The sequence below is a fragment of the Phyllostomus discolor genome, chromosome 1, assembly GCF_004126475.2.
Source record: "Phyllostomus discolor isolate MPI-MPIP mPhyDis1 chromosome 1, mPhyDis1.pri.v3, whole genome shotgun sequence".
NCBI classification, from domain to species: Eukaryota; Metazoa; Chordata; class Mammalia; order Chiroptera; family Phyllostomidae; genus Phyllostomus; species Phyllostomus discolor.
Genome location: NC_040903.2, coordinates 64,035,334 through 64,063,153, shown reverse-complemented (window position 1 = coordinate 64,063,153; position 27,820 = coordinate 64,035,334). Strand labels below are relative to the sequence as shown.

Sequence of the window (27,820 nt, the reverse complement as noted above, 5' to 3'; positions counted from 1 at the left end):
TATTATACTGGAAACATTTGTATTTTCCCCTAGTTTTTCTTGTGATGAGAACTTTTAAGATCTCTACCCTTAGTAACTTTCAAATATATAATAAAGTATTGTAACTGTAGTCATCATGCCATACATTACATCCCCAGAACTTATTTATCTTGTAATTAGAAGTTTGTACCTTTTGACCACATTCACCATTCTGTCCCCCACACCCCAAGCTGTTCTCTGTTTTTATGAGTTGTTTTATATTCCACATAATCAGTGAGATAATAACAATATTTGTCTTTGTTGATTCATTTCATGTAGTATCAGTGGCCTCAAGGTTCATCCTTGTTGACCACATATATTTAAGATATACTCATCTTCCTTTGGGGATTTTAATTAACATTGTGCTAAATCTGTAAACTTACTTAGGATGTATTTTCAACTTTGCCAATTTAAATAATGAGGGGTGGTTTTATTTGTCTTTTTAATCAATATTATTTCCCCTTCCTCTTTTCTTCTCTTTGTTTTTTTTTCCTTCCACTTATTTTCCCCCCCTCTCTTGTCAGTATGGCTCCCTAGTTCCTTTAAATTTTTATTAAATTAATTTCTAAGCATTTGTTTATTTGTATAAATTCAATTATTTCTTTATAGCATTTGTTGATAAAGAATTGTTTGAAAGGATTAAATAATTTGTATCATTCTAATATTGAAGTTTTTTTAAATGTCAAACATTCCATATTTATTCTTATGCATGATTTCTTTTCAAAAATGTTTTACATTAGCATCAGACCACATGATTCTCATGGACAGTTGGTACCTTTGACTTCCTGAATTCCTTTCTCCATAAAAATATATATATATATATTTTATAATTGCATTATTGTAAAGACAAGTATATTATACATTAAAACATTTTCTTTTACCAAAAAGTTGTGTTTTTTTTAAAATTTTAAAACAGTTAAAACATTTTTGTGGACCCCTAAAATAATTGTGAGTCCTAGGCATTGTGCCTATGTGCCTAAGGATAGTATTACAGAATTGAGTTATATATTATCAGGTCAACTTAATAATAGAAAATGATTAAAGTTTTTTTTTAGGTGAGCAATAAACTGTGGAATACATATGTAGGAGTTCCTAATATGTCATTTATTTGTTGGTTGGTTGATGGATTGACTGACTGATTAGAGAGAGAGAGAGAAAGAGAGAGAGAGAGAGATGTAAGAGAGAAACATGGACTGGTTGCCTCCTGTACTTGCCCTGATTGGGGATCGAACCTGAAACCTAGGTATGTGCCCTGACCAGGAATCAAACTTACAACCTTTTGGTGCATGGGAGGATGCTCAAACCAACTGAGCCACCCATAAAGAGCCATCTCTAGAACTTTCGATCATCCCCAACTGAATCTCTCCACCTGTTAAACAACTTTCCATTCTACCCTCCCCCAATGCCTTGAAAAACACAATTTGTTTTAATCTTTAAATCCTTTTATAGTTAGTATATATGGAAAACTGAATGGAGATCTCTCTGGTTTGTGTTATCTGGGAACCTAGATACATATGTTTAGATATGGGTTGCTGATGATAGCATAAGAATATTGAACAATATTGGAGGTTGTCGGTGAGCTATTCTAGATACCTGGTATGCTTTAGAGAAGACTGAGACATGTTATTGGTGTGAGAGAGGAAAATGGGACATGTGTTTTCATGAGACAAATTTAGACAGGGTAGGTTAATGTAGAGAGAAGTTAGGGATTAGAATGCAGTTTGTGAGGTTATTTTTATACTAGGCAATAGTCTAGATTTTTTTTAATATATTACCATTTCAGTGTTAATCTGTAATTTTGTAAAATGTACAGATCTATTTAAGAAGGCTGATTTAGGGTGGTGAAGGGAACTTTAGGAAAAACATTTCTCTTTCAGTAAAGTATTTTTTTTTAAGTCAAGATGATTTGTAACCAGCAATATATTATTTAATACATAAGTAAAATAACTTATATTAAATCTTTCTTCCCTAAGGAAATAATTTCTTTTTTCTTTTGTTGTTACTATCACTTGTTTGAGTTCCGGTAGTTTGGAAAATATTCTCAAGTTTTAAAAGGAAAAAAAGTCATTATTGTGAAATTTTCTTTAGTTAGAACTGTGACCCAGAAACATGGCTCCCAGTGGTGATTTGAAAATCCTTCCTTAATTCTTCCTCTTTTTAAAAAAGCTGACTGCTCTGTTCTTTAAATTGCATGTGTGTATGTGTGTCTTTGTTGATTTAAAAATGTAATATTTTTATGTAGCAAAAATGTACTTTTTTGTTTTAAAAATAGACATATATTCACATGGCTCAAAATTAGAACAGTTTAAAAAGATGAACATTGACAAACCTAACTCCTGTCCCTGTTTCCCTTCCCCTTCCTCTGTAGGTAACCACCTATGTTTCCTTTATATCTTTTCATTGTTTCCTTACACAGTTATGAATATAGACAACAGACATATTGTATACAGTATATTACAGCCTTAGAAATGTATTTCTTTTAATGCCTATTAAAATAGTAGTACATTGGTTATAAAAATTGACAAATTTAGAAATAATTTTCTAGTTTAGCATTAGTTTTTATTAGTGGCATGTCAAATATTTAACATAAATTTAATAGTTACTAATTAAAATTATTCAATAATTTCAAATAATTACATCAATTTTAGGGAACCTAGTAGATATAATTCCTGTTTGCTTTATATAGGTTTTCAGGTTTTGTATTTTTTTCTTTTGCCTGAAATGTTTGAATATGCTGGACTTAAAACTTGAGAAATATTCTTAAAATATTTTTCTGACTTCGTAATATGAATATGATTTTTAGTGTGCCGTTCCAGTGTATGAGTAAGTACTGAAAAATGCCTAGCCAGTGAGGTCATATGATAGACTGAAAAGTCTGTTTGTTTTATAAACAAACTTTCAGAATGATAGTAGCAGTTTTCTTTAACATGTTTCCACATCAGAAAATATATTTTTGTCTTTGTCTTTTGATTAATTCATTTATATAATATGTAAAAAATGTGAGTGTGACATTATTGCTTATTCACAACAAAGTTAAAGTTCTATAATCGACATCCAGCATAATTTGTGATTTTATTTTTTGTTTTACTATTTATTGTATTATTTTTCCATTACTATTTAGTTCCCTTACACCCCTCTCCCCCCAATCACCACACTGTTTTCCATGCCCATTAGTCCTTTTTCCTTTTTGCTCAATCTCTCCACTCTCTAAACACCCGCCTTCACTAGTTGTCATCTGCTTTCCATCTATGAGTCTGTCTCTCTCTTGCTTGTTAGTTCAGTTCATTAGATTCCACATATGAGTGAAATGATATGGTATTTGTCTTTCTCTGACCAGCTTATTTCACTTAGCATAATGTTCTCCAGATCTATACATAATGTTGCAAAGGGTGAAATTTTCTTTTGTATGCCCGAGTAGTATTCTATTGTGTAAATGTGCCATAGTTGTCTTATCCATTCATCTACTGATGGACACTTCAGCTACTTCCCTATCTTGGCAATTGTAAATAATGCTTCAGTGGACATGGGGGTGCATATATTCTTTCAAATAATTCAGATTTTTTTTAGATACATTTGTATCTTGCCGTGTATAATGCACATTTTTTTGCCCAAATTTTTGAGGGAAAAATAAGAATGTGCATAATATAGGTGGGTAGTACTAATTCTGTATTTATATAAATGTTTTTAATTATTTTATTCATGCTTATGCAGTAAAAGTGTAGCTTTAGAAAGCAATAACAATATCTCTATGCAAAATAATACCCTGGAATACAATAACTGGTTTTGTTGAACATACAACAAACTTGGAACAAAAGCACTTTTGGCCAACAATTCAACAAAATGAAACAAAGAATGAAGAGCCACGTAATTGTTATTCACAGAGTAAAACAAATGATGACGATTGTTATGCCCTTGATAAAATAATGATGCTGATTGTTAACTTGATAAGATAGGTGATGCCTACTTTGTTACCATAGGGTAAACTCGCAATATTTCTCTTTGGGTGGGAGAAATTATTTGAAAATCCCTTGGAAAATGTCAAAACAGTTTTCATACATTGCAAGCATTAAGCTAAAAGTTATTAAATATGCTAAAAAGCATAGCAACAGAGCTGCGGAGAGACACCTTGGACCACCTCCCATAGAGACTGTCATCAGATTGTGGAAAAACAGGAAGAAAAGCTTCTTCAGATGCCAAGACAGAAGAAGGCAATTCAAGGGAAACCTCCAAAGTGGCCAGAGGTGGAGCAGGAGGTAGAGACCTGGATTCTGGAGCAGCGTCAAACTGAGATCTCTTTTTCAACCAAGAAGATACAAGAAGGTAAAAGGATTATATGAGAAAAAAACATTGCTGATTTTTCAGGGACACCTAAATGGTGCTTTAACTTAATGAAGAGAGAAGGTTTGAACATGAGAAACATGAATGAAACTTGCCCCCAAACTTCCAGCAGCCTCTGAGAACCAAGTTTTGGAATTTTATTCCTATGTTATCAATCTTTGAAAGACTTAACAATTTTGAGCTGTCCTAAATCGCCAGTATGGGTGAGGTCCTGCTCACATTTGATGTGCCGCCAACAGAACTGTTGATGTCAAAGGAGCAAAGACTGTGGCTGTTAGAACTAGTGGTCATGAGAAAACCCATTTCACTGTTCTAGCCTGTTTTGCAATGGGACAAAGCTACCGCCTATGATCATATTTAAAAGAAAAATGTTTCTTTTCCTAAAGAAAAGATTCCAAGTGGAGTTATTGCCCACATGCATGAAAAAGGATGGATGAATGAAGATTGCATGAAAATCTGGTTTAACAACATCTGGTCACGAAGGCCTTGGAGGATTACTTTAAAAAACAGCTTCACTTGTTTTTGATCATTTCAAAGCCCATGTTACACAAATTGCAAAAGCAATTGCAGTGGACTTGAAACCCAACTTGCTGTGATACCTGTTGGGTAACCAGCCAACCATAGCCCCTGATGGTGAGTAAATAAGTCCTTTAAGGCACTAATGAAGGAGTGGACATCATGGGTGCAGTCTGCTGGTAATGATTTAACACCTGCAGGTAGGATTAAGAAAGTGTCCATCACCCAGGTTTGTGATTAGATCCTAAGATCATGGAATGGTGTCGAGAAGGAAGTGATTGTGAAATCATTTAAGAAATGCAGCATCGGCAATGCTGTGGATGGAACTGAGGACAATGAAATTTACTGGGATGAGGAAAGTGACTCTTAGAATATACCAGTAATGTAGAAATTGAAGAAGATGATACTTCTGAATTGACAGTGACTAAGAGTTCTTGGCCTTCTGTGATGTGTAAATATCATAAATTTGTTACTGGTACTTAAAGTTTTTTATACCTTATATCTGTTCTTGTGTTGCATTGTTATTTGTTATATAAAATTTCTTGTACAGTAATATATTCAAAAATAAATGCTAAAATTTATTTATAATACAAAAAAATATCTAAATATAAATAAAGATTGAATTAAAAATGAAACTTTTTTTTTCTGAGAGTTTAGGCCAAAAATATGGTGTGCATTATACACGTGAGTGCATTATACATGGCAAAATACAGTATTCCCAGAAATAGAATCACTGGGTTCTTTAAATAGCCAGGTAACATTGTCTGTTATATTCATGTTCCATTAACTGTCACATGAGAAATGGCGACTTTACAAACTTGAAATTGAGAATTTCAGATTTGTACTCAGTGTTTCGCAGACTGTTTTTTATGTAATGTGTATTACAAATCAACTAATCATTTCAAATATTCCATTGAAAATATAGTTATTATTCATCCCTGTTCTCATTTCTTTCACATTGTGTATTAGAGTTTCCTTACAGTTACATATGTGTGTATAGTTACTTCATTCAGCAAAGGTGTGAGTTCTCATATACAGTGTTTGTGTGTACTATGTAGTAGCATATAAGACCAATAAAAACTATGCATACACATATGCATATACCCTTCCTTCCTCCACAATATGGTATACATATATTTTTGAATGGTAAGTTGTATTTTTTTAGCATGTCAGATGAAAATGTAAAATTTAAATCACTCTAAAATAACTTGGAAAGCTAAAATGGTAAAAGTAACTTTATAGAAGAATAAGACATGTTTGTGCTTTCTAAAACTAACATTGTTGAATGTCTCGAAGTCCCTGACACCCTTCTGCCATTGTAATAACATACTGATAAAGAAGCATTAGAATTCCCTATTATAAAGAGGTCTGTCAAACTACAGATCTTGTTCTACTGTTTTACAGTGCTGCTTTTGTCTAGCAGTGGCTCTCAGCCCTGGAGCAAGGGATGCTTTATTAGGGATGCTCTACTAGGGATGGTTTTGGTTGTCACACTGACAAGAGGTTACCACTGGTATTGATTAGATGGGGACCAGGGGGTGTGACACACCAGATAGTCTTACTCTAGGAATAATTTTTCTGCCCTGAACAACCAGCTGTGCTCCTATTTAGAAACATATTGCTAGTATCTTTGTATTTTTTCAGTTCTGTTTCATAGGTGATTAAAACTACTCAAGCACATTTATTTATAATACTGAGCTTAATATTATTATCACTATTAATATATATTTTACTGTTCTTCTTTTATGTTTGTAATACTTGAAGAAAAATCCTCTTATTCTTCTTTAAGTTCGCTTGAGGGAGATAATGAAGAGGTGACACCTTTGTTTAGAAAAGTTGATGGATCTACCCTGGCCAATGTAGCTCTGTGGATTGAGTGCCAGCCTGGGAACCAAGGGGTCATTGGTTTGATTCCCCAGTTAGGGCACATGCCTGGGTTGCAGGGCAGGTCCCCACTAGGCAGTGCACAAGAGTCAACCACACATTGATGTTTCTCTTCCTCTTTCTCCCTCCCTTCCCCTCTCTATGTGTAGTTGCCGCTGGTTGTCTCTTGCACATTCCCAGCTGGTCATGTGCTCTGACTGGGAATCGAACTAGCTACCCTTTGGTTCTCAGGTCAGCACTCAGTCCACTGAGCCACAACAACCAGGGCTCCTTCTCTAAAAATAAATAAAATAAAATCTTACAAAAAAAAGTTGATAGGTCTAAAGTACTTGATTGATTAGTAATAGATGCAATAATTAGAATTGAAATTTACTGTCTTTTTAATGGTAATAATTTTCATAAGAGTATATAAAATAACATTTTTATCACAGCTTAACCTATTATTCTTATGATACAAAATACTTTTCAAATGGGTTGTAGAGATGAGATAATTTGAAATGAGACTTTAAAAAAGTTGTATAAAGCATAAGATGTCTTAAAACCTTGACTTTTTTATCTGACAAAATCCTTAAATATTTTTGGCTTTCTTCATATGTTTTAATGGAAAGATCTTTTCAGGTATCTCACTAACTGGTGACTGTAGTAGTTTATCTATCCTGACTGTACAACAACATAGGTATAAGTGGGTAGACGTTTATCAATAATTTTGGAAATTTATTCAGCTATTCAAAAAGATTTGAAATTTTATTTTTCTTGGAAAAGAGAATTGCAGGACTGCAAAAATTACTTTTAATTTTCCTTGGTCCTGACAATAGATTTGAGCTTCATCATATGCATGCTTAACTTACTGAATTTAACAGTATTCTTTTGCAGCCCCTCAAAATGTACTTTTCCTAAACACTTGTCCCTGCTGTTCATTTAGGAGTTTGTATGTGCTGTCTCACAATTAAAATTCCCATTTCCCTTATAGACTGTGAATATCTCACTGTACTGAGTGTGATTCTTACACAGAATATGCATGTTTTAAACAGCATGGCCCTATATGCAAACTAATGTCTTCAGCTGGTGCTCGAAGTAATATTTTGCTTTAATAATTGAGTAAAACTTGCCTGTATTGAGTTTATTTGAGAGAAGGCAGAGTATGTTCTCTAACAGGTAACTCCCTAATCAAGAAAAATTGATGAACTGCAATTTTTCCCTCATAACCTTGACTTTGCAAACAAACCCAAGGGAATGGTTCTATTCAGTTACATTTAACAATGGTGTGATTTGTACTGTGGTCATTTATCACCTGAAATAGTTATTTTGGGGGTTGGAAAAGTGAGAGAGATAAGAGATAATTCTCCTTTCCCATTTTTTTTGTTCCTACCCCTGACCTCTATTTTCTTGTTTTCTCATCTCAAGATAAGAAAGAGAGGATGTGTCTCACAAAAAGTTTTTAGATACCAAAATGGGGTTTTAAGAAGTTTTTGTGAGAGTTGAGGATTTGACTATCCTTACAAAAGTGATAGAAACCATTGGTCGACTCCCAAAAGCACATGCAGATTTTATCTTAGCATGCATTTTACAAAATACTTCATTTGTATTCATTACTATCAGCCTGTTTCCTCGCATTCTCTGCTCCTTCCAGTACTACTTACTGTGCACTTTCCCCTTGTGTTTTTTTTAATAATTCTGAGAAATAAATTTTATGAAAATATGTACATTTTCAGGTAAATAGCTTTATAAGGGAAATTATTGAATTCTAAATACCAATTATACAACAGTAAAAAGTAGTGTTTTCTATATTTAACTTAACTGTGTTTTATTGAGCATCTACCTTGCTGATGGCACTATTCTGGGTAACATTCAGAATGAAAGTGTATCACCTTCAGTCACCAGGAGCAACAGCAGTTGCTAAATAATTCTTATTTTTATTCTCTCAAATTTCCTTTGAAAATTTATGTGTCATGGCTAGCAAGCAGGGAGCCAAGGATGAGCAGTGTCCCTGGACGCTGTCTTGAGGAACCCTCAAGATGGGGAGATAAACAGTTGAGGAAATTTTATTTTAAAAAATAGATGAAAAGAAATAATTCTAAGTAATACAAGTTATTACTGTTTAAGGCTGACATCTGTCAGCATACTTTGTTAGAGGCTATTCTAGTTATCTACTGCTATATAACAAACCGTGCTAAGACTCAGAGGCTGAAAAGAGTAACTTACTATCTTTATGGTTCTGTGAATTAGTTAATAGCTGGGGACTTCTTACTTGGGGTCTCATGAAGTTGCAGTCAGACAGTGGCTGGGACTGGAGTCATCTGAAGGCCTGACGGGATGGATGCTTAAAATGGTTAGCAGTTGATGGTTGGCTGTCAGCCAAGCCAGGTGGGGCTGTCAATTGCATGTGTCTTGAGTTTCTCACAGAAAGGTGGCTGGATTCCTAGAGGGAGCATCCTAATAGCACATGTTCTACCTAGGTATACTCTACATGACTTCTTATGAACCGTCCTTCTCAAGACATCATTTCTATTATATTTGATTGGTCAAGCAAGTCACTGAGTTTAGCCCAGAATCATGGTGAGGTTAGACATTACCTCTCGATTCCTGAAAATTTTATTTTCTATTTCATCTGTGCCTTGAGAAGACAGCATTAGAAGCCACAACTCATGAAAGTACTGCCCCTGTTTTTCTAACCCTCTCATGAATTAACTGCATGCCCCAGGTTTATGCATAAAAAGATAATTTTGCAGATGAACATAGTTTTTCCTGGAGTGCCCATATACCCAGTTTGCCTTGGATAATTCCAGCTTGTCTTCTGTTCCTGTACTGCGTCCACTTGCACCCCCTTTTGTTCTCAGAAGGTTACTTACTTTGGATGAAAATTACACAGGCACTATGTTTTCAATGTTCTTTTGTCATTGAGAGGATAATAGCCATAGTATACCTTCTTTAAATTCATGTATTATTCTTAAACTTTTTAAAAATTATTTTATTGTTGTTCAGTTACAGTTGTCTGCCTTTTCCTCCCACCACTCCCCTGATTACTCTTAAACCTTTTAAAATATACTATTTTGATCATAATTTTTCATTAAATTGTAGGATTTCTCAAAATAATAGTCATACTATGTGTTTTATCATCTTGTGGAAATACTAAAAAACTGAATTAAAAAATGCACAGAGTAGAATGAGATAGTTAATACTAAATTTTTGTGGGCCACTCCTGTTGTTGAATGCTACCAGTTTTATACACAGTTCTGAATTGATTTTTTTTTTTTTTAGCTTATATTTAAGAAGATACTGCTGTGTTGGAATACATAAAGTGTTCATCAGCACTTACAATCATTCTGATTGACTTTGCAGCTCTGTACTTTTTATGGCTCAGTAGCCAAGCTTGTTTTGGTGCCAGAGATATCTTTGCCTTGGTTTTAACAATTCTTGTGGTAAGCACTGGCCAAGTAGTTTAGTTGGTTAGAGTATCATCCCAATATGCTAAGGTTGCCAGTTTGATCTGCCAGAGCACATACAAGAAGCAATCAATGAGTGCATAAATTAGTAGAAGAAGAAGTCAATGTTTCTATCTCTTTCTCTCATTCCCTCTCTCGCAAGAAAAAAAAAGAAAAGAGGAAGGATCAGCTGTGGTAAAATGTCCAAATAATATCAATGAAATACAAAGTGAAAGTTCCAGTTCAGATCCCCTTTTTCCAGATCCTTTCCAGAAGTCACCACAAGTTTAGATGCTTACTTTAAAAAAAGTGGTTTACATCCTGGCTGGGTAACATAGACTGTCATCCCAATACTCCAGGGTTGTGGGTTTGATCTCTGGTCAGGGTACAAAGAAGAATCAACTGATAAATGCATAAATGAATGGAATAACAAATCGATCTTTCTCCTTTCCCCCCTCTCTATAAAATCAGTAAAAAATAAAAATAAAAAAGTGATTTACAACCAATATACCAGAAGTTTTACTTAAAAATGTGATGGTAAAGCAAGTATAAATTTCTAAAATGTTCATTCACTGAGTTAAACCATCATTGGGTTATTAATTTAATGATTTTAATAGTAGTATTCACATAATTCTCTTTATATATGGCCTTCACCAGTGCTTTAAAATGTTAGTTTTGGGTTTTTTATGTCAACACAGTTTTCCTAACTGTATATATTAGCATGGTGTCACAGACTCTGGCTAGTAAAATATGTTCAACTGTGAAAAAGGCAAAATCTAAATACTAGTGTTATAGTATATAAGCATTGTGAAAATTACTGTTTTAACCATTTTTAAGTGTACAATTTAGTGGCATTCAGTACATTTACCATGTTGTGCAACCATCACTGCTACCCATTTCTAAAACTTTTTCGTCATTCCAAACAGAAACTGTGTGCATTAATAAGAGCTCTTCATTCCCCTCTCCTCCCAGCCACTGGTGACTGCTATTCTACTTTCTGTTCCTATATATTCTCTTGTTTTAGGTTGTTCATATAAGTGGAGTCAAGCAACATTTGTCCTTTTGTGCATTTGGCTCTTCAGAATATAGCTTTCAGTTTTTGCCCAGCCTTGTGGAGCTTTTTCCCACAGCAGACCTAAGTGGACTCCCAATCCCAGTATATAGAGCTCTTTCTTCATATAGTTCCTTCTACTCTGTGCTACAAATTTTAGTTCCCTCAGCCTTCTGAATTCTGATTTCTGTCTGCTCAATTCAGAGAGATCATTGTTCTCTTCTTGAGATCTTCTAGCCACTGAGATCCAGAACTGCCTTTAGGCAGAAAGTCTGTATTGCTATCTGGAAGTGCCTTTAGGTAGAAGTTGAGGCAAAGATCTGGTTTATCTAATTTGTATTCCTTCCTAGAGATTATCATTATGCACTAAACAGTTACTTCAATATACAGGGGTGGGCAAAAGTAGGTTTACAATTGTGAGTATGCAAACCACAGTTTATTCTTGTATTATTATTTATTAATTATTGTATTATTTATTTGTATTACATCTGTAAACATACTTTTGCCAATCCCTGTAAATTTGGCTTATAGTTTTCTAGTTTTATAATTATTTATAGCAGGAATATAAGTCTGGTTCCAGTTATTCCACCATGACTAGAAGTGGAAGTTTGGTCTGCCATTTTATTTTCAAAACTTTTTTCACACAGAATCAGCCTAAAGTACCTAATTTGTGATTGCTAAAGAAGAGAGTCTGTTAATCTTGTTTGAAAATTTAAAGGAACTTGTCAGTGTAGTTTTTCAATTGTGTTGTTAATGAAAATTAAACTTCTTTACCATATTCTTCCTTTTATATAGTAGTCTATTGCCTATTAAGGGTTGGGGGAAGCTGGATGCATTACTAATTGGTTGTTACATTTCTTATTTTTTAGACCTAAAGATTGTCTTCGGTCTATTATGAGGAGGGTGAACCATAAAGATCCTCATGTTGCTATGCAGGCTCTGACTGTGAGTGATATGACTTTAGGTTCTACCACAAAATTACCTGCTGAAATTGAGCCCTTTTAACTTTGGAATTTATGCTTTTAGCTTCTAGGGGCATGTGTATCAAACTGTGGCAAAATTTTTCACTTAGAAGTGTGTTCAAGAGATTTTGCTAGTGAAGTAAGCAACGTATTAAACAAGGTAAGGAATGTTATTTCCAGAAATGAATTAAGACAGTCTTTTTTCTTCATACATTTTATTGTTCAGTTCCTCACATTTTAAATCACAAAGGACTAGTCTGTGCTTTTTTAAAAAAAAATAACTCTTTCTAGGCTATGTCTATCTAATATATATGTAAATGTTATGTTTTACCGATGGCTACAAATTTACATAGTGAGAACTGTTTTTTTCAAGCCAAATTAGAGTATGTTTAACTTCTTTTCTTTATCATTCCTTTCATCTAATAGGTAAATATATGTTTATTTCTGATTAAATAATACCAGTCAATTTTTAGGCAGTTTTTGTAATAATTTTTGTAGTCACAGAAATTATTTTCCTAATGTAGAAGTGTTCAGAAATGCTGCCAATATATGGCACTGTTGAGTTTCATCTTGATATGAATAAGGCCACTACCTGACCACTACTCGATTTTAATACTACACTGTCTACCTAACTACATGTGGAATAAAGAATTCAAATCGTGCAATTTAAGGACTTTAAAACATTTAAATTCTAAGTAATATGTGAGTTTTCCCAGTAAAAAAAAGTGCATTCTAAAGGTAAGTATTTCTGGCTTTTTTTGAGGAGGAGGGATGATTTTGTGTCAAGCAAAATTTTAAAGTGTTAAATGGGAAAAGTGCCTTTTCTAAAAAAAAATTAGTATATTAGGTTTTCATAGAGAACAGTACAGAAATAACATAAGAATTTAAAATTCTGTGCTTATTTTCAAACACGATTACATAATTTCTTTCTTGTTCTGCTTTAAAGTTAAATTATATTGTGTTGGCCAAAATGTTTATTTTTTTCCACAAGATGGCTGTAGTAGCACTTACTTGTCTTTAACTTCACTCGAAACAGTTTTGTTAGATTGTATTGTGACAGCTGTCATATCAGCATGCATTAAAAAACTTATCAAAATTGGTAAATTTTTGTGAAGCCATCGCAATATTGAAGATGGGAGAAAATATACAGCATTTTTGGCATATTATGCTTTATTATTTCAAGAAAGGTAAAAACCCATCTGAAACACAAATAAAGGTTTGTGTAGTATTTGGAGAAGGTGCTATGACTGATACAGAGAAGGTGCTGTGACTGATTGAATATGTCAGAAGTGGTTTGTGAAGTTGTGTGCCAGAGATTTCTTGCTGGACAATGCTCCACAGTTGGGTAGACCAGTTGAGGTTGATAGTGATCAAATCAAGACATTAATTGAGAATAATTAACCTTATATCATGTGGAAGATAGCTAACATACTCGAAATATCCAAATCATTAAAGTTATTGAAAATGCAAAATCTGTCTTTTATTTTATGGAAAAAAACTAGACAAACTTTTTGGCCAACCCAAAATATTTAGCTATTTTCTACTAGTTAATAATCATTCTTTTAATATCCTAAATATTCACCACAATGTACCACTGTTTATGAAAACATGATAATGTTTTCTATAATTCAATTGAAGATATAGTAATCAAACTTGTACTTAGTAACATGAACAAGTATTTTGAAAAACAGCTATGTACGGGAGAAAGGACTTCTCTTTATGTCCAAATATTTTATATCCAAATATTTTAGAATATACTGGATTCATACTTTAGGTGAGGTATTATTTTGAAGAAATACAGTTTCTAGGGATAATGTCATGCACTGAACCTCAAATCAGATCTTAAATAATTAAGCAACTTGGGAAAAACACATGGTAATGCACATTAAAAGTCAGGAACTAGGAATAAGGGAGTGCACCATTTATTGTTCCCAACTTATTTTTATAATATTGGTCTACAAAGAACAAAACAATTTTCTTTATCTTGCTGATGCATAAAGCTTGTCTAGTTGCAAAATACTATCAAAATTTCTGTCTTTCTGATCTCCAAAATAAGTTATTACATATTTAATCAGTTTGAATTTGATGTGAGGTATTTATGATGGTATCTTCTCTTGTTTGTTCATAGTGAGAAAATAAAATTAGTTTATTTTTTAATAACCAACTATAGTTACTTATATATATATTGTCTATACATAAGTTGTGATTTTAAAGGAGATCTATAATACTTCATAATTTTTATATTTAAGATATCTATATTAAATCACTGGCCAGGAAATCAGTACTTTTTGTATTATTTTTTTTATTTCTTGGTGTGAAAAACTTTAATGAAAACATTAGTCATGCAAAAATTAGAGAACCATATAAATGACCTAAAATTCAAACAGATTTGGCTTACTGATATTTCTCTATCAGCTTATTTTCATAAGAATTGATGATTTCCAGATAAACCTTACTAATTTTTTTCTTTATTTTTAGGGTCATCCTAAAGTGTGTGAAAAATTAAAGGCCCTTATGGTTGAATGGACAGATGAATTTAAGAATGATCCACAGCTTAGCCTAATATCAGCAATGATTAAGAATCTTAAAGAACAAGGAGTTACATTTCCAGCTATTGGTTCTCAGGTATTTTGTAAAGTTGTGTGTGTGCTACAGTTTATTTTTCTAAAGTAGACATGTTTATTTGAGTTGTTTTTCCCTCCAAACCCAGGTAGCTTTGGAATTTTTCTTCTTCTTCTTCTTCTTCTTCTTCTTCTTCTTCATCATCATCATCATCATCGTCTCACATTTAGAGGTGCCAGAAAAATATAGGGGAATATTAACATCTCCCAACTTCTACTTTCCCACTATTTCTCCTTCTTTATAAATGAATTGAGTTAACATCTTGTAATTAAAATTTTAAAATTTAGTTTTAATAACATAGACAAAATTACTTTATTATACTGGGTAGTACAGTCTTGTTAAATGCTTTTAATACTGACATTTTATATACAAAGAAAGACAGTTCAAAAATCAGGATATCCTTAAAATTGAAGGATGAGTATAGAGGTTCTTTGGACTATGAAATTTCTGAGTAACTATATTAAAAGTGGGAAGGAGATATAAGGAGTTAGTGGGAAGAGAAGCACATGTAGCATCTTTTCCCTTAATAAAAACATCTTTTTTCCCTTCTCCTAATAAATATGATTGACTGTAAGCTTAACTTTCCTTTTAAAAAAATTATGTTATGGACCAATCTCTAATTTATGTCATGAAAAATGAAAAGGTATGTCTTGTTCTTTTTCTGTTATGGATAACTATCCTTCAAGATACACAGCTAATCAAGGTGGATTAAAATATGTGGTAATTTACTATACTGTCTTTCCCCACTGTGTGGATTGAGTAGTATAAAAACATGAGCAGAAAACTCAGTTGGAGGGTTCCCTTCATCCAGACTTACGTAGACTTTCTTCCCAAGGTGCTTCTAATCTGTGTACTCTTAAACTGTGAAGAGCCAGGAATATACTTGGGAGAACAAAGAAGGAAGGCTGTTTTTCTTTTTACTTGAAAAAATTAGACTTATGAATAGCTTTGTAACAATAAATGATATCGTTTAGAAGTATTTACATATAATTGACAGCTGGCTTTTACTACTCAGAATAATTTCTAAAATTTGTATAATTAAGGGATAATTTTATGCAGAATAATACAATAGTCTTATAATAAGTCTCTTGACAAAAAAGTAGTGTTCATTTATCAAAGTACATTCACCACAGAGAACCAAAGAATATAGATGCTTAGTGGAATTGCCGTTTCTATACACAGAGAACCTATTCTAGAGCTTGTTACTCAAAATGTGGTTCATTGACCATCATCATCATCACCATCTAGAAGCTTGTTAGAAATACAGCATCTGAGTTGCCGTTCCAGACCCTTGGATTTATTATCTTCACTTTAAGAAGATTCCTGGATGATTCTGTATGCACATTGAAGTTTGAGAAACAGTGTTCTAGAGTACAGCTTTCAATGCTGTGAAAACTGCATATCCGTCCACCCAAAGGACTTATTTCTGTAAGAGAAGAAAGAAGAATTAATGATCTGTTTGATATATAGCATTGTTCGGTTAACCCAGAATCTCAAGTAGTTGTGAGAACAACTTTAGGGACTCTCTAATATAATCCCCTGATTTTACAGATGAGGAAACTGAGACCCAGAATGATTAAGTGACTTGCCCAGGGCCACAGCTAGTAGTTGACAGAGCTGGAAGTAGAACACAGGCTTCCCAACTCTCAGTCCAGTGTTCTTTCCACTACATGATCCTGCCTTCCATTTGATAAAGAGGTTAGTAGATATTTGTCTGTCTGGACTAGGCTTCTAAGGACAAGAAGTGAAGTGAACACTGGCAAGAGCATTAATTTATTGATTGGTGTAGAAGTTAGGTTACTCTCCTGTTCAAAAGATTTAGGACATAGATCAGTAACAGTGAAGTGAAGAGTTACTTTTCTTGTTTTTGTCAAGATGTCATAAAATATGTAAAAGCTAATTCTGTTACAGTTGCTATCTTTTAGCCACAAGAAATATATAAAATACATACAAAGTAAAATATGAGGTAGAATGGTGATTTTTTTTATAGTAGAAATGGTTTCTACTATAGTAGAAAATGGTGATTTTTCTGAAAAGTGTATCGTTGAAAACTCTGTTTGTAGAGAACTTCATGTTTAATAAAAAAATGTATCATCTAGGTTCAACTGTAGAAGTCCCTGTAAATTTTGAAGTCACTTAGTTGTTTGTCCTTAAATTTAGTCAGACTAGGCCTTTGTTGACATACTTAACAGAAGCCTTTGAAAATATAAAGATTTTTAAAGTATATTTTTTATCCATGTACAGAAAAAATATAAAAATATTAAGAAAAGTCATGTTAGTCACTGAATTACTTTTATGCTGCTGTGTTTTTTATAGCAGTAATTTTTGACATAAAGTAATGCTATACTGTTACTGTATTTGGCTAGTTAATAAGACAAGTATCACTACTACACTTAGAACCTATTGATAGAAAGGAACTTTAAAAAGTGTACAATTTAGGGATGCAGGCCTTTTAATGCACCTTGTTCTGCACTGCCATCTGGACCAATAGAGTTTTCTTTATAGATCAGAAAAGATCAGTGTCTGTTTTATGAAATGCATCAAAGTGTGAAAAAAAATGTTTACATCATGAAAAAGGTTGCCCCTGACCAAGAGTACTTTCAGTTTTCAGAGTCACATAATGATTAAAGTACTACAACAAGAGGTGGATCAGAATTGAAAGTGCTTCAAGTTCAATTCAGTGAACTATAAAAAGCTTTTTTCTAATCAGCTTTCTAAAAATAAATGTCTTGTGCATTTGTTTGACATTATAAAATACACAAAGTAAAATACAGAACTGTATTTTATTGTCATATTTGGCCTTTCATTTACTCAACAGTTATTTAAAAATTAGCATTCCATTTATTGTATTATATAATGTAAAATGTAGAAACCCTGCAACAGTATAGGGTTTACCTACTCCCCACTTCAGTATCTTATATTCATCTTATGTATGCCATCTATTTTTACATACATTATAAATCCTGGGAGACAGTGTTACACTTTTTGTTTTAAATCCCAAATGACCTTCATCTTATCTGATATCGAAAGCTGCATGTGTTAATTTAGTCCTCCTAATATCCTATAGTGTTGTAGCTGCTGCTGTTGTACTCATTTTGTAGGTGAGGACCTTGAGGGACAAAGAGGTCAATGTACCCAAGGCTATACATTAGAATGTGGTGGATTTGGCATTTACTCTCATGTTTGCTGACTCCAGAACCTTAACTACCCATATCACAGTACCTTGTCTGAAAGTGTTACCAGAGAAATACAGAGGAGGAAATGCTTAATTAAGGGGCTTATGGATGTTTCACTGAAAAGGTGATATGTTAGCTGTTTACTGGCGAGTTGAAACTGGACAGGGAAAAATGTGGGTGGAGTAAAAGGGGTCAGAGGGGAGGACATTTTAAGTACAGGCAAATGTGTGTCAGAAGTATAAAAAGTACCAGTATATATGTATGTTATGTATGTATATGTGTGTACATATGTAGGTGTGTATTGCATATATGTGATATACATTGTGTGATGCATCTATGTGATACACACACACACACACACAGTTTCTGGTAACTGATAGAATGGTTGAATATAAAACTGTAAGATTGGCTAGAATCTTATTTGCCTTGATTGCCCCAGAAAAACTTAAGAGGTCAGTGAGGCTTATCATTTTCATTTCATAAGCATGAATCAATTTATGTATTTATTTACTGGTATACTACATTATTTACAAAATATGTTTAAGCTGGACAGTAATATATTCCCAGAATTAATTTTCTGTATTTTGGTTTACCAAATAGTATAATTTTATGGACATTTATATTATATATAAATCTCAGTCCCTAAAGATAACATCCTGACTTTTGACCTGAAAACAAGTAATAAAATACAACTCTTAAATACATATTTAAACTTTTTAAAAACGATGTGTTTTTTAAATAGTCATCTACCTCCCTCTGTCAGCTCCTTTTCTTGTTTTAGAAGTTTTCTAGAAATTTTAAAGTCTCTAGTCTTTCTTTTTGGTTTGTGTATTGTCTGCTTTTAGTTTTAACATCTTTACACAAATCTGTGACACTGTTATTAGGCTGTTGGCTCTAAATATGCAGTCACTCTGAGTCTGTTTTCTCCAGTGCTAATTCCTGCCCTTTTCACGCTGCTCCAGTTGGATGTCTTTATTCTTCAGAAGTTTGTTTTGGATTGACAAGAAGGTTCTTACTCCTTTGTAGACTAGATGGGGTAGGGATATTTGAGATCAACCCTCAAATATGGTGTTTCTTTTTTTGTGTTAGGCTGCAGAACAAGCAAAAGCCAGCCCAGCTCTGGTAGCCAAGGATCCTGGTACTGTGGCTAACAAAAAAGAAGAGGAAGACTTAGCAAAAGGTATGTCTTTAAGTCCCTGATGGTAGCAAGAAGATAGGTCTCTTACTTGATATTTTTTCCCTGAGATATTTTAAAATAAAAGAAATAGGACTTGACAGCTAAAGCTGAAGTCTACTTTGTTCTCCTCCTCAGTATCACTTCTTTCTTCTCCCCAGGCGACTGCTATCATGTATGTCATTTCAGTCAATATTTTTACTGCACAATTTACTCATAAATATCCTAAACAGTACCAAATACATTTGTGTCCCACAAAATTTTTTTTCATAAACAAAACAGTATATTCTAGGTACCATCTACCTATAGCCTGCTTTCATGTGCAACATTTGGGGTCTGTTCATGATTAGACATATAAACCAAGTTTATTTGTTTTAACTGCTGTATAATATTCTAGCATACTAACAAAAACAGTATAATTTAGCTGCCTACTGATAGACATTGTGTTTTCTGGTTTTTATTATTTTCTATAACAAAAATGGTATGCTGCATTGAGTTTCCTTGTACATGTTTGTGTGGCGGGGAGCAGGAGGCTATTTTGTGTGACTAAAAGTGAAGTATTATTGGCTTGTGGAGAAGGCACATCTTCAACTTGGCTAAATAGTTTTATTTACTCTTCCATCAGCAGTATATGAAAGCTATTATTATGCTTAACCTACTGACAACATTTGAGATTGTCAGAGTTTAAGTTTTATGAATCTGATAGGTTTGAAATGATGTCCCATTATTTTAAATTTTATTTCCTTTATTTCTAGTGAGGTTAAGTTCTTTTGTATGTTTATTAGCTGTTTTGACTGTCTCTTTTTCTGTTGAGTCTCTTTTAAAATAACATGATGATATGTAGAAACTCTTTATATTGGATGCAGATCTTTTGCCTGTTATAGTAGATATCTACCCTTGATTTTTGGCTTATACTTTAACTTTGATAATGGTGTGTTTTATCAAACAAGTTTTAAATTTTGATGTAGTCAAATTTTTGCTTTTGTGTTATTTTTGCTTTTTTATGTCTTAAGATATTTTTTCTACCCCAAGATCCTAAAAGATATTTTTCTGTATTTTTTAATAATAGTTTTAAAAGCCCTGGCTGGCATAGCTCAGTGGATTGAGTGCGGGTTGCGAACCAAAGTGTCGCAAGTTCGATTCCCAGCCAGGGTACATGCCTGGGTTGCAGGCTATAACCCCCAGCAACCGCACATTGATGTTTCTCTCTTTCTCTCTATCTCCCTCCCTTCCCTCTCTAAAAATAAATAAATAAAATCTTAAAAAAAAATTAAAAAATAATAATAATAATAGTTTTAAGATTTTGTTTTCTCAATAAGCCTTTTATTGATCTAGAACAGAGGTAAAGGTAAGAAGGGGTTAAGGGTTGATTTAAAAGCAGGGTAATCAGTCCCTTAAGATTACACTGCAGAGCCTGAGTGACACGTGGTGATGTGATGGCTTGCACTGGGGAAGGAGTGGCAGAGATGGAGGAGGTACATTTGAAATCTATTTTCAGGAATTCATTAGTTGAGACTTTATTGTAGTTATTCTAAATTCCAATTCCTACGGTGATTATGTAAGAATTATCTTTGGAGCAATAAAATACCAGCTCTCAGCCACTACCTTTGAGGCTCTTAGTAACTTTCCAGTGAGGCTTGAGACTCTTTACTTCCCAAGTGATTTTGATTATCTTTTTGGGAACTTAAGCAATAGGAATACATTAAAAAGATAAAAGAAAATATAGCTGCAGATAAAATTTTTAAAATGGATTTAAGAGTTTATGAGCTTTTATTACCCAGAATTATTTAAATTGTATTCAGTCAGCAAAAATTGTCATCATGCTGTTCAGTTTTTTAGTTTATTTTTTTTTGAACTTTCGGTAGTGAATGAATGAATAAAATAAATGAAATGATTTTTGTTTAGTATATTATGTCAGGATATGTCCTAGTTTCCAGTTACACTATTGAGAGAATACTTTTTTACCTTCAGATATCTTTTGTACTTTATTGGATTATTGGTTATATTAACATTTTGGGTCTTTTTAAACCTATTGTTTTCTAGCCATTGAGTTGTCCTTGAAGGAACAAAGGCAGCAGTCCACCACCCTTTCCACTTTGTATCCAAGCACATCAAATCTCTTAGCTAACCACCACCATGAAGGCCGAAAAGTTCGTGCTATATATGACTTTGAAGCTGCTGAAGATAATGAACTTACTTTTAAAGCTGGGGAAATTATTACAGTTCTTGATGACAGGTGATGGAACATTCATATGAAAATATGTAACATGTTACTTCTGCATTTCATTATATTCCTGCTGGATACTGTCACCAAATGCCATGAAAAAATGTTGATCCATCTCTTTTCTTTGTATGATAGTTGGTTGCTTTGCTTATGTCATACTAGCTTCATTCTTATTTTGTAGTTTAATTTTTTCTATCTATAATATTTAAATAGTTCTAATTTTTTGGAACTATTTTTAGAAAGTTTGTCAAGATTTTTAGAAAGTATGTCAAGTATGTATATGTATTTACGAAATTTGTAAGATACAGAATATAGTGAATGTATTTATCATTTAGTGTATTGTTTGGAACAAATTCATTTTAGACGGAGTTTAATACCTTTACATTGTCATAGGGGAGGAGATTCAATGCATCTGTCTTTTACTACAGCTTTATGTTTATGTGAAAATCATTATTAATAATGAAGTACTAAATTACTAAATTTTGCAGATGGCTTTTAAAAAGAAATTCAGATAGATTTAAGGTTATTTCTGTAATACCACTCTATAATATAATTTCTTGAGTGGAAGAAAATGAAGTTACATTTGAGCTGTTTTGCTGGAAATTGCAGAAAACCTTGATGATTCATTCATTTAAATTATTTATTGAGAGTTTGCTAGCTTTTCTTATACCACACACTGGGTTACAGTGAAGAACATGAGTATGTACCTTCAAGTGTGTTCCTTGTGAACATTTTGTGCTATAAACAGTGTTATCTGTCATATGTTTTTTCTTATGGATAAAAATTGGCCGATATTAACTAGATAGAGCACTGATTTAAGAATGGACACCTTGATTAAGATCCTTCCACATATCTTATTAACCAAAGATTCTTGCATTGGAGAGCCCATGAACCACCTGAAGTTGACAGTTCTTAAGTGCGGGGACATCTTTTTTGGGGGAGAGAGTTCAGAGCTTATACTAGATCCTCAAAGCCTTCATCAGCCTTCTTAATGCTAAAGAGCTGTGTGTTTAATAATTTTTTTTTCTCTGAGGCCTCATCTGTTATTTATAATAATGGTACATTCACTTCACTCTTCACTGGATTGTTGTGGGATTTAAATCTGGTTAATAATGTAAGTTGAATGTTATAAAAGGGGAAGATTTATAGAAATAAATAGACTTTTTAGAACAACTTTTTTGTTGTTGTTCCTCATAGTGATCCTAACTGGTGGAAAGGTGAAACTCATCAAGGCATGGGGTTATTTCCCTCTAATTTTGTGACTGCAGATCTCACTGCTGAACCAGAAATGAGTAAGTATTTTCTAGTCTGTCAGTGGATGATAATCAATAATCCCCTTCTTAATGAAAATTGAGTAAATTAGACTTTCTGGAGCAGGGACTTTCAAATGTTAGTGCCTTCAAGGTGTTCATTATACATGCATCTTCCTGGTCAGTAGATTATTTACCAGAAATCATCTAAATATTGTAAGCGTCTGTCTACCCAGATTATCTTTAGAGAGACTATGAGCTTTTTCTTAGGAAAGAAAACATATATATCTATGTACACACATATATATGTCCATAGTGCTATTATAAAAATGCACATTAAAAAGTGTTAATGGAATTTATGTATTAGGTATTTTCATTATCATCAGTTGATAAAAGTGTGACAAATTCAGTGTAACCCCATAGAGAATTCTTCCTATTTAAGGGTAAGACCATTTCTCTGATGTTCTAGCCTCAAACTTGGAAGCTGTGGCCTCTGGGCAACAATAATGACTATAGTAAACCCTAATGTCAAATATTCAGAAGTGGCCATAACTAATCATAAAGTTTTGTGTTTGATTTCCAAATCTTTGCCCACTAGGAGAAGTAAAGTAGAAAAGTGGGGCTAAGGAAGAAGTGTGTTACTGACAGGCATGGTAGTTGCAGGAGATGTAACTGGTGGTAGCCTATCAAACATTGGTAGATAGTTGACTGCACTTCTCCATAATCCTGTACTTGAATGGATCTTCATAAATAATGTTTGAGTCATCGAGATTAAGTAGTAACCTTCCTCTGTTTAAGGAAACAAACATGTTTTTGTCTAGAAAGATTGCTCTAAGTGATTGAAATGTTTAGAATTTCCAGAGAATTTTTGTATTAAGTCGGTAAGCTACAGTTAATGGCAGAATATCTTAGCTTACCTCATCTGTCTATACAATGACAGGTAGAAGAAATCAAAGTTATAGATTGTAAGATGCTTAGGTCTTTTTTAGTTTACAAAAATTTTAAAAAGAGATCTTTGTGTTAGTCATCTTTTCATTTCCAATAACACAAGTACTGAATCTTATCCAGAATGCAAACTATATATGTAAATAGTTATAAATTATAAGTAAGTATATATAAAGAGATATAGATAGGTCAACAATAAAGACATACTTTTCTTTAGAAACATAAAAACACCTCTCTTTTAAGAGAAGGCTTTTACAGCAAGCCAGGCATTACGAATCTTTGATAAAACAATGCCCTCTTACAGTTACTGCCAGGTTGTTTTTTGACATTTTTATAGAGACAGATTTCTGATACCCATTCCTGTTTAATGGAGTTCTTTATCATTAGAACTCAAAGAAACATGTTGTAGAAGCTTTTTAAAAATGGCAGTGTGTACTATGCTGATTTTTAGCATGGGTTGATGGTGGTGCTTATTTTTGTTTGTTTTGGGGGGTTTGGGTTTTCTTGTCCTAAATCAACTGTTGGAAAGAGAATTGTTCTGTACTTCTGTTCAGGATGAGATCCAAGAGTTCACATAGATCATCTAGCCATCTCTTCTTTTTTCTATTATATAGCATTGCAGCTTCAAAATTAGTATTACACTTCACCTCACGTGTTTCACTCTGAAACACCTAGGAGAGAAACAGGAGCAGCAGAGCTTAGGTAATTGTTTTAGTTCTTGAGTTTGGTAAAATGAGTGCTAGAGTAATCCTTGTAGCATCACTTTTTATGAGGAAACAGAAATCTACTTCACTAATGTGTCAGGTAGAAACACCTGGACTTCTTAGCTTGTTTTGGTTTTGGAGATACAGTTAGATGTTGCAAAAGCACTTTATTTTTTACATAAGTAAATATAATATTTTATATATGTACAGATAATGTGCACATACACATGTGCACATAGCAATAGTATTAGTTCCTATGAGGAAAAAAAACACTGCAAATTTGTGTATGGTTAACTGTTAGGATATGAAGTCTACCTTGTAGACTGTCTCTTGTGGGTAGCAGACAGTAGAGTGTTCTCCCAGCTTTCTACTCGTTACTTGTTAATAGCTCAGGATATAAAAAGCAATATGTATAGCAGATGTCTCTTTATTCCCCCATGGGAAAATGAAATGAGCTGAAACTCCTTTTTGTATGTAGAATTTTGCTTTATGGTTACTTGGAAGGGGTGAATTACACTATTTCCATTATATGGGGAATCACACAACACAGAATATATAACTGATGTGACTTCTTGTTCTCAGAGTAAAATCACAAGCCAAATTCTGGTACTGTGGGCTAGTAGAGCCAGATGGATTGGCATTCAAGTCCAGGCTTTGCCGTTCATTAGATTTCACCTGTGCAAGAATTGATACTCTTTCTAAGCCACTGTTAAACCTCATTTATGGAATGAGCACATCTCATGATATTGTATTATGGATTTGTTGGAGGAAATACATGTATTCCATTAAGCACATTTAATAATTTAATAGATATTATTTCCCTTCCTTAATTCTATCCTGTGCCCGCCCCCCTTTTATCTTGATTCTTAAGAATTTTATGAATACTGACTGACGGTGTTGATGCAAGGATGAAAAATTCAGAGAGGAAATTCATTTTGTTTGAGCTGTATTATGCCTGGGGATTCTTTTGGAGAAGGTTAATTGCTATGTTAATTATATCCTTATGTGTACTAATTAATGTTATATTGATTAGATTTTTAAAGTGTGCTGTGTTGAACAAAGGAAATACGTGTTTCTGGTCAGTGGTTTTTGGACCCATTAGTAATCATTTTTTCATTGCAAAGCATAATGTAACTTAAACACAAGATGATATAATGGAAAATTCAGATCCTTGCCAAGGCCACTCGTCAAGTCCTCCTTTGTCTTGGACGTCATTCTCTTAGTAAGTCATGGTGGCATGCTGGAAAACATACACCTAACTTCCCCCAGTTCATTGCATTGAAATAGCATGGTCTGTCTATCAAATGAGATTTTCCTTTGAAAACATGGGTAATTTAAAAAGAGGTTTTATTTAAAGTTACATTGTTCATTTATGCCATTGTAAAACTTTGCTTTTTGTTCAGCAATTTACTAAACTCTCTTGTATAGTAGGTGATTAATCTTTTTTTTTCTTTCAGAAATATATGTCTTATTTTTTGTTAAGTGTCTTCTATGGAAAATGTAAAATATTTAGAAGAAAATTTAAAAAATCTTGACATGAAGTAATGTTCTGTCATTATTGCCTAAATCAGCTACCTAATTATTCTTTAAATTGAGTCTCTCAGCTTAAGAGAAGTAGTTAAAAAACTCATATCCTCTCTTGAAACTTAAAGTGTTTTCAAATAGAACTTTAAATTTGTTATAAGGAAAAGGTAAATATTGCATGTTTTACAGTAAAAACGGAGAAGAAGACGGTACAATTTAGTGATGATGTTCAGGTAGAAACAATAGAGCCAGAACCGGAACAAGCCTTTATTGATGAAGTAAGTGATTTCTTCCATAAGAGTAGTTTGTACTTGGTATTGAAGTTGAAATATTTTTCTTGTCTTCTTTCAAAAAATTATTAATGCATGTATTTTGTTATAAGAATATAAACAATAGTCCTGTTCTTACCATGGCAACATGTACAGTTGTACCTCATTACTTTAAATTTCTGCTTAATATTTTATACAATGGATATATCATGATTTGATTATTCTCTTGTTGACACTAAGGTTGTTTTCAGGTTTTTTTTTTTGTGGTGTTTTTTGCTATTACAAAGTACTGTTGTGAGATTTTGGGGGGATGTATTTCAAAGAAAGTATAACTTTTATTTTACACTATCCATATTTAAAGCTCTGGAAATTATATTCTTGGTAACATTTTAAACTTATGATGAAAAATGAGATATTATTTAAAGTCTGTTATGGGATTTATAGATTTTCAGCTTTCTTTTAGGGGAGTCAGAAGCAGAATGCTAGAAGAGTTCTTTTTTAGAGAAATAGATTGTAGAAAACTGATAGGAGCCACAGAATCCAGTTGAGTCAGGGAAAGTTAATTAGCATAAGAAAATGCATGTAGGATCAGTTTAGGAGTCTGTGTAGATACCTTATTTTTCTGATAGTAGGTAATTTCTGTAGGGTGTAGTACTCTGTAAACAATAAAAGTTATTCACATATTAGTTGTTCTTTCGTTTTGCAAACCTTCTCTACTTTTTTTTTGTTGTAGGCAAACTTTTCTGACATGTGCCTTCTCTTTTAGACTACTTAAATGAAAATTGCGGTTCTTTTACTTAGAAAGTAACTTTGTACCCATTTCAAAACATAAAATTCTTTTGACTTCAGAAGTTTTCTTAGACACTGTGTCACTCTTGCTCTAGTAATTCATCTCTCAAACTGTTCTTTTATTATAATACAGAGTTTTTGTTTTGGGTTAAGTAACTACTTTGCTTGAATTGGTAGTTTTTACTTTATTTACCTAATGTATATATGTTTAATAGCATTACCATGTAAAAATCATGGAGAAATTTTGTAATTATTACAGTAGTATCTTTTGGTATGTGAGATTTGTATTTTGACTTAAAAACCTACATATAAATACTGTGTATTTATATAACTTATAGAGATATTTATATAATGATGGTTTCATTAGTCCCATTGGTTATTACAACAAAAGATTCTGAAATAGATCTAAGTCATTGCCTCGAGATGCCTCCCAGCCTTTCTCACATAGGAGAATAGAGAAACCACACACTGAAACATTGGTGGAAAGAAAATGTAGACTAAGCCCCAATGACCCCACATAGAAAGAAAACAGCTGTACTGTAGCTGAGCTATGCGTCAGTAAAATAGCTGTTGTATTCACACTGGGAGAGAAGAAATAATGGAGTTGTTAGTCATAAGTAATGCCATCTTGAGAGAGAAGTTACACCTGTTAGCATGTCAAGGCCACAACTACTTCAAAACAAAGTGCAGTTAACTACCATGACATGAGAGATTGAAGAATTCACATGCTGTAACTTTAAATGTAGTTCTATTTCTTCTCATTTAAGAGAATTTCTATAAGCAGTTCCAAAAACAAGTAGGTAGAACTTGCAAGGTTCTAACTTCACATATACTTAAATACCAAGTACATAAAACCAAAATTTGAGTATCCATATCTGTGAATTACGAAAGTTCTGTCTCCATTTTCTAATTTACAAAGTGAGAACCTATTGTTGCATAACGATTTGTTGCT

General features: G+C 33.0%; 1 protein-coding gene across 3 annotated transcripts in view; it reads left to right on the top strand.

Annotated features, from left to right (window-relative positions):
• The window catches only part of STAM (signal transducing adaptor molecule), a 62,392-nt gene that overhangs the window by 19,786 nt on the left and 14,786 nt on the right, over positions 1-27,820 (top strand). For 2 of the 3 annotated variants that reach the window (XM_036023733.1, XM_036023744.1), the window contains exons 3-9: positions 12,099-12,174; positions 12,256-12,351; positions 14,670-14,819; positions 19,079-19,169; positions 21,207-21,399; positions 22,585-22,679; positions 26,000-26,088. In XM_036023733.1, the coding sequence (XP_035879626.1) occupies positions 12,099-12,174; positions 12,256-12,351; positions 14,670-14,819; positions 19,079-19,169; positions 21,207-21,399; positions 22,585-22,679; positions 26,000-26,088 (790 nt within the window). The remainder of the gene's footprint in view (positions 1-12,098; positions 12,175-12,255; positions 12,352-14,669; positions 14,820-19,078; positions 19,170-21,206; positions 21,400-22,584; positions 22,680-25,999; positions 26,089-27,820) is intronic. The other variant, XM_028505855.2, reaches the window with a different exon arrangement.